General features: G+C 43.0%; 1 protein-coding gene across 1 annotated transcript in view; it reads right to left on the bottom strand.

The window, feature by feature from the left end:
• The window catches only part of nrg3b (neuregulin 3b), a 452682-nt gene that overhangs the window by 69899 nt on the left and 367656 nt on the right, over positions 1 to 15127 (bottom strand). The window contains exon 4 of the mRNA XM_046369406.1: positions 8144 to 8170. Within this exon, the coding sequence (XP_046225362.1) occupies positions 8144 to 8170 (27 nt within the window). The remainder of the gene's footprint in view (positions 1 to 8143; positions 8171 to 15127) is intronic.

Genomic DNA, 15127 nt, shown 5'->3' with positions numbered 1-15127 from the left:
CCAAGACAAAGCAAAGCAGTGCGAAAAAATAGATGTGCAGATGATGATGTGCAAGTAGAGATACTGGGGAGCAAAAGAGCAATAAGATAAATAAAAATATGGGAATGAGGTAGTTGGCTGTGCTATTTACAGATTGTCCGTGTACAGGTACATTGATTGGTAAGCTGCTCTAACAGCTGATGCTTAAAGTTAGAGAGGGAGATATAAGTCTCCAGCTTCAGTGATTTTTGCAATTTGTTCCAGTCATTGGCAGCAGAGAACTTGGAAATAAAGGCGGCCAAAGGAAGTGTTGGCTTTGGGGGTTGACCAGTGAAATATACCTGCTGGAGCGTGTGCTACGGATGGATGTTGCTATGGTGACCAGTGACCTGAGAAAAGGTGGGACTTTAACTAGCAAAGACTTATAGATGACCTGGCGCCAGTGAGTTTGGCGTCGAATATATAGAGAGGGCCAGCCAACGAGAGCATGCAGGTCGCAGTGGGAGGAAGTATATGGGGCTTTGGTGACAAAACGGATGGCATTAAGATAAACTACATCCAGTTTGCTGAGTATAGTGTTGGAGGCTATTTTGTAAATGACATCGCCGAAGTCAAGGATCGGTAGGATAGTCAGTTTTACGAGGGTATGTTTGACAGCATGAGTGAAGAAGGCTTTGTTTTGCGAAATAGGAAGCCAATTCTAGATTTAATTTTTAATTGGAGATGCTTAATGTGAGTCTGGAAGGAAAGTTTACAGTCCAGCCTGACACCTAGGTAGTTATCTACATATTCTAAGTTAGAACCATTCAGAGTAGTGATGCTAGTCGGGCGGACGGGTGAGGGCAGCAATCGGTTCAAGAGCATGCATTTAGTTTTGCTAGCATTTAAAAGCAGTAGGAGGCCACGGTAGGAGTGTTGTATGGCATTGAAGCTTGTTAACACAGTGTCCAACGAAGCCCTATGGGACTCAGAATCACAGTCGGTTGTGATACAGCCTGGAATTGAACCAGGGTCTGTAGTAACACCTCTAGCACTGAGATACAGTGCCTTAGACCGTGGCACCACTCGGGAGCCCCAAAATGTACTGATGGCATACAAGTTTGGCAAATGGCATTTAACGTGTTGCTATTTCCATGTTAAAATGTTAAGGCATACATTTTCTCCATTGTTTTTGATTGTACTGTAAGCATCTCTGGTACACCTACATTGTGATCAAATAGCCACAGTAGCCTACAAGGCCACTGTAAAAACTATGACTTAAAGCAGGTACTGCTTCAGTGTTCACAGAAAACGTGCACAGAAATTTCACAAGTCTAGCCTGACACCTAGGTTAGATTGGATATCAATTACTATCTGTGACATGCAGAATATAGGGCACAAACCCATAATTCTGTGGTAGTGGCTCAGCAGCAGCGGTTCAGCAGAGCTGAAATTGCTCAAAGGCAAAACATTTTTTAAGGCACATTGCTTCCCACTACCACATAATTATGGGTTTGTGCCCTATATTCTGCATGTTACAGAGAGTAATTGATATCCAATCCAACTGATTACAGTCGATAAATTAAACCAGTAATGTCTGGTTGTGAAATCTGCCAATAAGATTGTGTGACTTCCCACACCTACTGTATATGAAAGTGATTAATCAATCTGTTATGCTAACTGTCTGTAGCTAGGTTTACATGAACTTGTCCAGTGATTTTTTTGTTGAGATTTAGAAAGTTTGCATCGAAAGTAGATGCAACAATTGGCTGCCACGGTGTGTTTCGATTGAACTGTCTTGTGTCGATAAAAACAGCTGGACATAATGACATCAAACAACAACAACAAAAAATTGGTCGCAAAAAGATAGAATGCCTAATAAAAGTGTTGAAGTGTTTCCATTATAAATTGCTCATTAATATAGGGGCGACAGCCTGTATGCGCTACCAACCTATCCATTTAATGTCTCAGGAGCAGGAGGCCATCTCCTGTTGTTTATCGCGATGAAGCTTGATGTACAAGCACACACCCGGATGGGATGCTAGTTTATCTCATGGCCTTACCGCCAATCTATATATTTAAAAAAAATAATCAAATCAAATTGAATTTGTCACATGCAGTTTCTAACAGGTGTAGGTAGACCTTACAGTGAAACGCTTACTTACTAGCCCTTAACCAACAATGCAGTTTTAAGAAAATACATATGTAAAAGATAAGAATAACAAATCATTAAAGAGCAGCAGTAAATAACAATAGCGGACGTGAGTGCTATGGTTTGGTAGTCATTTAGGAAGGTTATCTTAGTGTTCTTGAGCACAGAGACTATGGTGGTCTGCTTGATACATGTTGGTATTACAGACTCAGACAGGGAGAGTTTGAAAATGTCAGTGAAGACACTTGCCAGTTGGTCAGCGCATAATCAGAGTACATGCTCTGGTAATCCGTCTGGCCCTGAGACCTTGTGAATGTTGACCTGAAATATAAAACCAATCCAGTGGCCTTATGGTTAGTGTTCCGCCTGAGATTGGAAGGTTGGGAGTTCAATCCCCAGCAAGTCATACCAAAGACTGTAAAAAAAGGACCCAATGTGTCTCTGCTTGACACTCACATGAGGATAGTTGAATACCGCCATAAGCAAACAGGAAAACGCTCATCCAGAGGTGGTGCTCCAAGAGGCAGGGGACTTTAATGCATGGAAACTTACATTTCTATCAGCATGTTAAATGTGCAACAAGAGGGGGAAAAAACTCTAGACCACCTTTACTCCACAGACATAGACGCGTACAAAGCTCTCCCTCGCCCTCCATTTGGCAAATCTGACCATAATTCTAACCTCCTGATTCCTCCTTACAAGCAAAAATGAAAGCAGGAATCACCAGTGACTCAGTCAGATGAAGCAGACCCTAAATTACATGACTTTTTTGCTAGTACAGACTGGAATATGTTCCGGGATTCTTCAGATGGCATTGAGGAGTACACCACATCAATCACTGGCTTCATCAATAAGTGCATCGATGACGTCGTCCCCACAATGATGGTACGTACATACCCCAACCAGAAGCCATGGATTACAGGCAACATTCGCACTGAGCTAAAGGGTAGAGCTGCCGCTTTCAAGGAGCGGGACCCTAACCCGGAAGCTTATAAGAAATCCTGCTATGCCCTCAGACGAACCATCAAACAGGCAAAGTATCAATACAGGACAAAGATCGAATCGCACTACACCGGCTTCGATGATCGTCTGATGTGGCAGGGCTTACAAACCATTACAGACTGCAAAGGGAAGCACAGTTGAATGCTGCCCAGTGACACAAGTCTACCAGATGAGCTAAATAACTTCTATGTTCGCTTCGAAGCAAGTAACACTGAAACATGCATGAGAGCATCAGCTGTTCTGGACGACTGTGTGATCACAGGTCACTATTGTAGAATAAACCTGGGTCAATGGAAACCTGCCTAATTTCAAGAAAGCTTATTTATAGATAATAAACTTTTCTGTGGTAATCAAATGGCAATTTTGTGACGTCACACATTGTATGCTTAGGCTAAATAATGTAGTGATTTTGTAGTATGTTGCATTGTATTGTAGATGCCCGCAGAGCACACTTGTAAATTAACTTTTCTAAATAAAAATAAAATATCTATTGTATGTTTTTGTGAAATTACCTGCGTTTTTGTTCCAATTCTTATTATTTTGTAAAAGTGATTTGTTCCTGCTGAAGAGGAAATGCATTGTATGTTGTGATGTGGTCATGTGTATGTTCCCTCAGCCCTATAATCCCTCAGCCTTACCTTAACCAACTAATATATTTGTCTGAGGTAGTGTTTATTGATCTCAAATTCTTATTTTCGTCAGTGTCAAAGTAGCCTGTCATTTTGATAATTTGTGCTGCATTATAAAAGATTCTGCCAGTCTCCAGTCATGTAAAATGAGATAGAACTGTATGAAATGGATTTATAAAAGGCAAAAAATGTGGACCCTCCCCCTGGGCAAAAGCTAGTTGATTCCACAGTGTTTCCACGTCATTTCAACCAAAAAAGTCTATATGAAGACGTTGAATCTACTTGGAACGCTCATTGGATTTGCAAAAAGTCATCAATTTAAGGGCGTTTTGTCTTTTTTTCACAACTTTTAACCTAAATCCAATGATGTTAATTTTTGGGTTGATTTCACATTAATTGACAACTCAACCAAATGTAAATCAAAACTAGACATTGATCTGAATTCTGTTTCCAGTGGGCTAGGCTACTAAAATGTTCCCATGTGTGCAATTTCTGTTAGCACCTCTCTACTCTGCTTCTCTATGCCACTACGCAAATGTGATGATATGCATGCAATGCTTTATTATAAAGGTGACATTTTCTCATGCGTTCCGATACCTCAGAGCCCCCTTGAACATTGTGAAAATTCTGTGCAACTTCCAGCGCACGTTTACTGTGAACACTGAGGCTGTACCCGCTTTACATTACAGCTTTAACAGTGGCCATGTAGGCTACTGTGGCTATTTGATCACAATGTAGGTGTACCAGAGTGGCTTACAATAAAACACAATGGAGAAAATGCCTCCCATAATATTTTAACATGGAAATAGCTGTTCTATCAGCCAATGTGTAGTGTTAAATGTAGGCCTACATTCCATGAAACATGCAGGTCTTGACATTAACCTGTTTATCTACTTGTCCTTCAAACAAGAACAAGTAGAGTAAAAATGTTGTTGTGTTGTTTGATGCAAGAAATCACTTTAAAAAATAAAATGCATTATTATTGCCATTCCATTATTACAGAGAATTGGACAGATTATGCTACTCTCTGGTTACTGGCTACTTAGCTTATTCAAGATGGTCTCAAAATGCAACACTGTCCCTTTAAGACACAAAAAAAGCTCTTTACCTGACTAGTTTTTCAAAGATGTCTAGAAATGTATATGTTTTGTGCTCTTGTAGGAAGCAATCACTCTCCTATAGTTGACTACAAAATATCTATAACTTGGCTAATAACTCACTAACTAGCAAAGAATTTGAACAAAATGTGCACACGTGGCTACATGCAGATCTTGCTTCGATCTCAAAACAAGCACATCTACTCACAACCGCTCATGCTGTAAACACAGTCCAGTTCAAAGTAAATGGCACAGATCCATATATGGCAATGGTCTATTTGCATATAGACCTACTGCAGTTCTGGTTGTTTATGCCACACCGGTCTGTGTAGAGTACGAGCTGAGTAGTGTGTGTCAATCTAATAGAATCCTACTCCGATGTGTTCTGCCTACAACAAAATCTCTTGCATAGTTAATTTTGTTTCAGTATGTTGCATTTAAGTGGCTAATACTGTGTTAATATGTTCACAATTGCCACAGTATAGGGAAACGTTGATAGTGTTAACAGTTGTCACCAACCAGCGAGGTAGATGCGCTTTTTCAGTTCAGTGATTTTAAATCTGGGTGGTAAATTAGTTCAATCGCAGTCACTACACAAACTTTGAGTGGGTGTGTGCTTGAGAGAAAGAAGGGAGGATTGTGAGGAAAAGAGAGAGAGAGAGATCGACATCGGAGAGGATGTGATAGATGGAGAAACCTCTATCAAATCCTCTCTGATGTCTATCTCTCTCTCTTCCTCACCGATCTTCCCTTCTTTCTCTCAAATACACACCCACTCACAGTGTAACTGCTGTTTAACTCATATACCACCCAGATTAAACTCACTGAATTGAAGAGAGATTCGTCTGCCTCGCTGTCTCGCTTCTCTTTCCACTGTCTCCATCTCTACCCTCTCCCTTTTATTTACTCTATAAGTGGAAGTGTGTGAAGTAAAGCCAACGTGTGAAGCCGGTGTTAATGGAAAATATGCAGCAACAGGTTGAATTTATTCACTAGTCATTGCATGTGGGAAAGGGCAGGTGGATGGATGAAACTATTCCCAGTCGAGTTGGGGATACTCATGACAGAGAACACTCACATTTGACGTGACAATTCAGTTGACGGGACTCATAGGGCTGGTTTCCTGGACACAGATTAAGCCTAGGCCGGGATTCAATCCAAGCCGCTTTATAGAGCAGAACATTGAACTTTACTTTTAAAGGGGAAAATGCCTTTAAAAGGCGCGTCTGAAAATAAATCCCAGCCTAAGTGTAGTCTTGAACTGAAAAGCATGTTCATTGTAGATTCTGTGTCAAGTAAATCGGACCAAAGAGTGTATATTTCTTTCAGATGCCCCAAAACATCATATTGTCGACTGTATTGCTAACGCCACTGTTACTGTGTGTGAATCCCAAGTCAACCCCTAGCCCTTTCCATGAGGCACCAGTATAGATTTGAGAGGATTGGATAGGTGTGACGGATGTCACTGTGGTTGCATAGTCGTACTGTGGGCCTACCACTTCCTATCACACCAGTTTATATCTAGAACCCGGGACCTTTGCCTTACAAACACACTTGATTGCCCTCTTGACAACTATGCTACCAAAAAGCAAGAAATTCGATAACGCATAATCAATATTGTGACAAGAGGCAAAATTGAGCTACCACTAAATTGCATAGACCTATCCACTCCGCTCACATCGACTCAAGTGCCTATATGCAGTAGAGGTATGTGCTAGGCGTTGGTTTGGGATTTAGGGTATAGCTTGATGACATTAAATATGGTGTACATGCCCATGGGACATTTCCAATCATTTAAATGAGAACACAGTGTGCAGCGAGGAATACACTCCAGGGATATAGACACATACACAAATATGAATAAATGCATACACTATACATACAGAAGTTTGTGGACACCCCTTCAAATGAGTGGATTCGGCTATTTCAGCCACACCCGTTGCTGACAGGTGTATAAAATCGAGCACATAACCATGCAATCTCCATGGACAAACAGGATGCCAGCTTTCCAACAAGTCAGTTCATCAAATCTCTGCCCTTCTAGAGCTGCCTCGGTCAACTGTAAGTGCTGTTATTGTCAAGTGGAAACGTCTATGAACAACAACGGCTCAGCTGTGAAATGGTAGGCCACACAAGCTGAAAGAACAGCACCACTGAGTGCTTCTGGAAGCAACGTCAGCACAAGAACTCCACGCACAATGCCAAGCGTCAGCTGTAGTGGTGTAAAGCTCAATGCAATTGGACTCTGGAGCTGTAGAAACGCGTTCTCTAGAGTGATGAATCACACTTCACCATCTGGCTGTCCTACGGACAAAATCTGGATTTGGCAGATGTCTGAAGAACGCTACCAGCCCCAAAGCATAGTGCCAGCTGTAAGGTTTGGTGGAGGAATAATGGTCTGGAGCTGTTTTTCATGCTTTGGGCTAGGCCCTTTAGTTCCAGTGAAGAGAAATCTTAACGCAACAGCATACAATAACATTCTAGATGATTCTGAACTTCCAACATTATGTCAAACGTTTGGGGAAGACCCTTTCCTGTTTCATATTGACACCTGTGCACAAAGGGAGGTCCATACTGAAATGGTTTGTCGAGATGGGTGTGGAAGAACTTGACTTGCCTGCACAGAGCCTTTACCTCAACCCCATCGAACACCGTTGGGATGAATTGGAACGCCAACTGCGAGCCAGGCCTAATCTTACAACATCAGTGCCCGACCTCACTAATGCTCTTGTGGCTAAAAGGAAGCAAGTCGCCACAGCAATGTTCCAACATCTAGTGGAAAGCCTTCCCAGAATAGTGGAGGCTGTTATAGCAGCAAAAGGGGGATCAACTCCATATTAATGCCCATGACTTTGGAATGAGATGTTTGACATGCATTTGTCCACATACTTTAGGTCATGTAGTGTATATACGTGTTCACACACAGGAGAACGTGCAAACACACACACACATAACATTGGACAATGCATTTGCAAACACACACACACACACACACACACACACACACACACACACACACACACACACACACACACACACACACACACACACACACACACACACACACACACACACACACACACACACACACACACACTGTAACCAGTCCTTCTTTCGATTGCAGACAATACTAGCTTCCATGCAGATAGAATGCACCTATGTATCCATGGTGAACGGAGAATGTTCATCTTTTCCCAGGTGAGCAAAGAGGGTTTTACTCGATTGTATTTTTTGAGCAAGGTAATTTCTGAGAGGTTGAGAGAAAATAAAGAGATATTTACTGCATAAATTAAAAGTTTACTTACCCATGAACTCGATGCCCAGTTCACCCGCTGCTCCATCGAAGGACACAGTGAATAAGAGAGGGAGAGAAAAAGTGATGGATACAGTGAAAGAGAGGGAGGGGGATGGAGACAGAGAGGGGGGGAATAGATTAAGAAAAAGTGAGGGAGAGCAATGTACAGAGAGAGGAGATGGGAAGAATAAGGGGAGAGAAAGAGTGGGAAGACAATACAGCGTTATTGAACAGAATTTTACATGAAACACAGTCATAACACTCACTCAGGCTTTACCCACTGGAGCACTGCAGCTACATTACAAGAACCTGGACTTTGGTTGACTTGCCTCCCCAAAATCCCTTTTATTTTCTGTTGAATATTTTTTTTTCAAACATAGAAATTAATACTATAATTGAGACAGACCTAAAATGCCTTTCATGTTCCAAGTCCAGACAATAAAACTAGTACCCATGTTGTAGTGATAATTGTTCGCTCACCACCTCTCTGATCCCAACCTTATGTTTGTTTCAATACTCTACTTAGCTATCCCAGTTCTTCTGCTCACAAGACTGTCGGTAAAGACAGACACACGCACACAGACTGATGTAGGCTTAACACACACACACACACAGAGACCGTGTGCGCCTTTTCTCCATGCATTAAAGCATTTTTCCACAATCCCAGAGCTGGGGCGATAGATAAAGAGGAGCACTCGTGTTCCCTTCATCCTTCATTCTCCTCCTCCCTTTTGACGTCACTGTAATAGAATCTAATTTAAATTTAAATTAAACCCTCACACTTAATTCCTTAACTGACAGAGGTGGTCTGGGTTTGAAAATAGAATGCGGCTTGCAGGTCTTGGTTACAGATGATTTGGTGGCTACAGTCAAGAAAGAAGGGAGAAGCAAAACTCCAAACAGTGTGAAAATCGTGTTAGGAGATGCATTTTGACAGTATCATGGCAAATGTGTCAATGTCATACGAGTCATAATCCCATAATATACCTTGGTTTCACAGAAAACTAAAAGTATGTTACAACCCTTTATAAAGGGTACTCAAGGGTACCTTTATGTAGTAAAGTGCGACAAAAATGTAAAATGGCCAAACGATTAAAACACACTGGATATATAGGCAAGCAAACTGAATGAGTCAGAATTAGCTGCCAGTGGTGCTCCCATTTAGTTTAAAGTGGTTTCCAGAGAATGGCATTAATCTGAATGAGATAAAAGAGGGAGAAATGGTAGTGACAGGGGTAGGCATGATTGCAGATTTTAGCTCTGCCATTGACAATCGTGAGAGGTGGTTGTGATATTTGAGACAAAGTTTTTATCATTGCGGTGAAAATACGTTTGACAGGCCCGGAACAGTCTCTTATTGATGCTGCCAGTTCAGTATTGCCGATTCACGCGTACCCACCGATTTCCCACCACAACAACGCAACATTTATCTCCTTTAATCGCTCTACTGTCATCGCCTGCACAGATGATGTCAATAAAGCACTGATGCACATCTGTTCCTCTGGCATCACCGAGATAGGTCTGGAAAATGTGTACAGTCACATGAAGCAATACCTCCCCCATCCTTTGCTCTGGCATCTCAAGGCACCCTTGGGAGGTATTTGTGCCATCATGTGGAACCTTGAGTAACCATGGAGAATATGAGGAGGCCATGCTCCACGTCTCTAGTCGTTTGGGGTGATTACGAAGAACAAATCTGTGCCGCTGGGGAAATAATAGCAGGAGTGAATCAAATCTTAATCCTTCCTTTAGTTGGTGGTGAGAGCGAGCCTGGTTCTGGCTACCGCTAGCTGCTGCTGCTTACACGGTCCTAATACCTTGACAGATAATTACGCTAATTAGAGACCCGCTTTCTTTCCAAGAGAGCCAGTCGTGAAAGCTTTCGCATTGTTATTATGGGGTGTTGTGTGTAAATTGTTGAGGAACATTTTTGTGTTTAATTTATTGAAAAAGATGAGCTCAGAGAAAAGATCAAACAGATCCCACTGTCAGATTCCACAGAAATGAGGAGAACTGAAATATTAGCTGAAGATTTCATTTCAAAACTTGATGAGGCCATTCAGAATGCACCAAGCATTTCATTAGCTATGGATGCATCAACAGATAATAGCTTCTGATGTTTGTCAGATATTTTAACGAAACAAAGAAGGAATTCTGTGAGTGGCTGTTGGTCTTAACAAATCTATAATGACACACACGGGACAGGTTATCCATGAGTCCATCAAAGGGATGCTGACAAAAAGGGGGATAGATCTCAAGTCACTGGTCTCCATCACCACAGATGGAGCTCCAGCCATGATAGGAAGAGGGAGTGGACTGGTTTCACATTAGAAAGAGGATCACCCTAACCTGACATTATATCACTGCATCATCCATAAATCTCTCCTGTGTGCCAGTCTGGGAAAATAGTATTCGGAGGTCATGAAAATGATGATGGAAACTGATACACTTTTTTGAGAGCAACATCATCCCTACAACGCTGCCCGCTACGAGGCATTCTGACAGAGGCCAATGACAGTTTTGATGACTTACTACTGCACAACAATGTGAGATGGCTCAGCAAAGGCAGGGTTTTGGAACACTTTTGGGACATTCAGGAGGAAATCAAAGCTTTCTTATCAGAGCAAAAGAGTGACAAAGCAACTCAGTTTTCTATGGAATTGGTGGCATTTTTGACAGACATTACATCAGATCTTAATCAACTGAATGTTAAGCTGCAGGGATGGAACAACACAATGTGCGATATGCTAACAGCAGTCCAGGCTTTACAGAAGAAATCTTTGGTTTTCAAATATGATCTCCAGGGAGAACTTGTCCACTTCCCCAATCTTCTGATGCAAACGCAAGGAGACAAAGATGTTCCCAAACATGTTGATTTCATCCAAGGCTTGCTTTCGTGACTTGTTGGAAGAGAACTGCTGCTGTTCATCTAGAACCCCTTCTTGGTCACAAATGTGACAAAGTTGTCAGATCTTCAGATAGGTTGCATCACTGCAAATTTAGTGGATTGAGCTGCAAGAAAATGTGGCTTTGAAGGAGCAGGCTGGTGATTGTGACCCTGTCATTTTCGGGGGAAAGATGGTGCCTGCAGCTGATGTCCTGTTCAAGAAACTGGCACTATACATCCTGACCATATTTGGCTCCACATACAGCTGTGAATCAGCCTTCCCCACAATAAACTTTATTAAAAACAAATATTGCACAAGGCACACCAATGAACACCTGTAACCAGTGTGTCAGAGTTGCTCACACACCATTTGTGCCACAGTTCAAAGCATTGGCAAGAGATAGAAAGTGTAATTTCTCTCATTAATGCAGGGCAAGGCCCAGAGTGACTTATACATGAAGATTGCATGGGCCACAGTGATGTTCTGTGCATTCAGATTATTAGTTTTGTTCAACTCTCCTTTGTTCTCCGCAAAACATGCACTTTATTTAAAAAATATATATATATTCAAAGCCCATGCACAATGGTTCACAGTACACTATTTGCATAGACAATTATGCAACCACTTTTGTTCTTTAGCAATGTTGATGCAGTGTTGCACATGTTTACATTCAAAATAAATTGTAATTCAATCAGATTCTTAGTCTAATTTAATGTATTTAATGTACATTTAAAATAACATATTTCCTAAGTCGTAAACGCCTATGTTTGTTACTTCGCTGTACCACAGTGCCGATATAGGACCATATCCATCTGGACCTTTGCCACAAATTCATGTGTCTCGTGTCTGAGCTGCAATTCAACGGCTCAGAAACAAGACAAATGTGGCAGGATCTACAGACAATCACAGATTACAAAGGGAAATCCAGCTTGTCTGACGTCTTGCTCCTGGACAAGCTAAACACCCTTTTCACCGGCTTTGAGAATAACACAGTGCCACCGACGCAGCCCGCTCCAAAGGACTGTTCTCCGTGGCCGAGGTGAGTAAGACATTTCAGCATGTTAACCTTCGCAAGGCTGCCGGCACAGACGGCATCCCTAGCTGCGTCCTCAGAGCATGTGCAGACCAGCTGGCTGGATTGACATATTCAATATCTCCCTATACCAGTCTGCTGCCCCCACTTGCTTCAAGATTACCACCATTGTTACTGTACCCAAGAAAGCAAAGTTAACTGAACTAAATGACTATCACCCCGTAGTGCTCACATCTGTCATCATGAAGTGTTTTGAGAGGCTAGTTAAAAGGATCATGTCACCTCCTCCTTACCTGAGACCCTAGACCCAGTTCAATTTGCATACCGCCACAATAGATCCACAGACGATGCAATCGCCATCGCACTGCGCACTGCGCACTGCGCACTGCGCACTGCGCTATTCCATCTGGACAATCAGAATACCTATGTAAGAATGCTGTTCATTGACTATAGCTCAGCCTTCAATACCATAGTACCCTCCAAGCTCTTCATTAAGCTCAGGCCCTAGGTCTGAACCCTGTTCTGTGTAACTGGGTCCTGGACTTCCCACGTCACTGGTAGATGAAAAGCTGGCCGACAAGCAAGGAATGACCTCATAAGGAGGAGATTCACATGACAAAAAAAGAACATTGTTATGATATCGAAACAGATTTATTTTAGAATATTAATGTTCTCGTCTTCTTCGCTTCTCCATGAAAAACGTATCCTTCTCCAGTGCTAGCTTCTCCAGGGCTAATCTCTTGCCTTCCACCTTCAGCAGCTCCTCCTGCACCTTGTGCACGTCCGTGAGTACCCCCAGGAGCGTCCTCTGGAGAGCCACCATGTCCTCCACACCAGCAAACCTCCTTGCCCGGGGTGGCACTGGCTCGTCCATTGGGGTGTCATGATGGATAAAGATCGGAGACAGGCGCATCTCCTTTGTCTTCAGTAATGATCTGTTGAGAAAATACAATTAATATGTTTTGGGAATGATATGTGTTCTAGGCCCATTATAGAATAATAATAAACTTATTAAATGAGAAATCAAACAAACTCCTACCTCTGCTTGTTCTTCTAACCGGTTCCGGTTGGAGCGAGTGGTCGCATCTGCACGTCGCTCCAACGGGTAGTATAACTTTTTCATTATATTTCATTATATCACAACGGTTTGATTTGTCTTATCTTAGCAATTTCTTCTCAGCTAGCTACATAGCCGTCTTTGTATCAAAGATAATTGCGTAATTATCGTATTTCGCCGTCCTAACGTAGTCTTCACTAGCCAGCTAGCTAACGTCCACTGACTAGCTGCACTGAGAAACTATTACTATTACACTCAACTGAACGACTTGATTAGTTTAGTGTTAGCTACCTACATAGCTGTCTTTGCTGTCTTCGTATCATCGTATCATCGTATCCAAGATAATTGTGTTGTTTAGGTTTAGAGTGTGTAGTCTTAGAGTGATTATCTTAATTTACCGAGGTTAGCTAGCCAGCTATTTGTCGTCCTTAACGTAGGTGACTCTGCTAGCTAGCCAACTCTGTTAGCTAGCCAACGCTAGCCAACGTCTTCTGTATAGAACTCAACTACCCGGTCGCATTCACAGGTTGTATCACTTTTTCACTTCATTTCATTACAGTACAACGGTTTGATTTGTTTGATCGTAGCTAGCTACTTAGCTAGCTACATAGCCGTCTTTGTATCAAAGATAATTGTGTAGTCTAGAGCGATTTTCTAGGTTCGCTAGCCATCTATTGTCGTTCTTTTAACGCAACGTAACGTAAACAACACTGCTAGCTAGCCTGCTAGCCCCCGAATAGCAACACTGCAGAAACTATTACACTCAACGGAACGACTTGATTAGTGTAGTGTCAACAACGCACCCACTGCCAGCTGGCCTACTTCAGCAGTACTGTATCATTTTAATCATTTTAGTCAATAAGATTCTTGCTATGTAGCTTAACTTTCTGAACATTCGAGACGTGTAGTCCACTTGTCATTCCAATCTCCTTTGCATTAGTGTAGCCTCTTCTGTAGCCTGTCAACTATGTGTCTGTTTATCCCTGTTCTCTCCTCTCTGCACAGACCATACAAACGCTCCACACCGCGTGGCCGCGCCACCCTACTCTGGTGGTCCCAGCGCGCACGACCCACGTGGAGTTCCAGGTCTCCGGTAGCCTCTGGAACTGCCAATCTGCGGTCAACAAGGCAGAGTTCATCTCAGCCTATGCCTCCCTCCAGTCCCTCGACTTCTTGGCACTGACGGAAACATGGATCACCACAGACAACACTGCTACTCCTACTGCTCTCTCTTCGTCCGCCCACGTGTTCTCGCACACCCCGAGAGCGTCTGGTCAGCGGGGTGGTGGCACCGGGATCCTCATCTCTCCCAAGTGGTCATTCTCTCTTTCTCCCCTTACCCATCTGTCTATCGCCTCCTTTGAATTCCATGCTGTCACAGTTACTAGCCCTTTCAAGCTTAACATCCTTATCATTTATCGCCCTCCAGGTTCCCTCGGAGAGTTCATCAATGAGCTTGATGCCTTGATAAGCTCCTTTCCTGAGGACGGCTCACCTCTCACAGTTCTGGGCGACTTTAACCTCCCCACGTCTACCTTTGACTCTTTCCTCTCTGCCTCCTTCTTTCCACTCCTCTCCTCTTTTGACCTCACCCTCTCACCTTCCCCCTACTCACAAGGCAGGCAATACGCTCGACCTCATCTTTACTAGATGCTGTTCTTCCACTAACCTCACTGCAACTCCCCTCCAAGTCTCCGACCACTGCCTTGTATCCTTTTCCCTCTCGCTCTCATCCAACACCTCCCACACTGCCCCTACTCGGATGGTATCGCGCCGTCCCAACCTTCGCTCTCTCTCCCCCGCTACTCTCTCCTCTTCCCTCCGCTCAAACCTCATCCTATCATCTCTTCCCTCCGCTCAAACCTTCTCCCACCTATCTCCTGATTCTGCCTCCTCAACCCTCCTCTCCTCCCTCTCTGCATCCCTTGACTCTCTATGTCCCCTATCCTCCAGGCCGGCTCGGTCCTCCCCTCCCGCTCCGTGGCTCGATGACTCATTGCGAGCTCACAGAACAGG

The sequence above is a fragment of the Oncorhynchus gorbuscha genome, linkage group LG11, assembly GCF_021184085.1.
Source record: "Oncorhynchus gorbuscha isolate QuinsamMale2020 ecotype Even-year linkage group LG11, OgorEven_v1.0, whole genome shotgun sequence".
Taxonomy (NCBI): domain Eukaryota; kingdom Metazoa; phylum Chordata; class Actinopteri; order Salmoniformes; family Salmonidae; genus Oncorhynchus; species Oncorhynchus gorbuscha.
The sequence above is the reverse complement of the archived record's forward strand: the minus strand, read 5'-3'. Positions and strand labels throughout refer to the sequence as shown.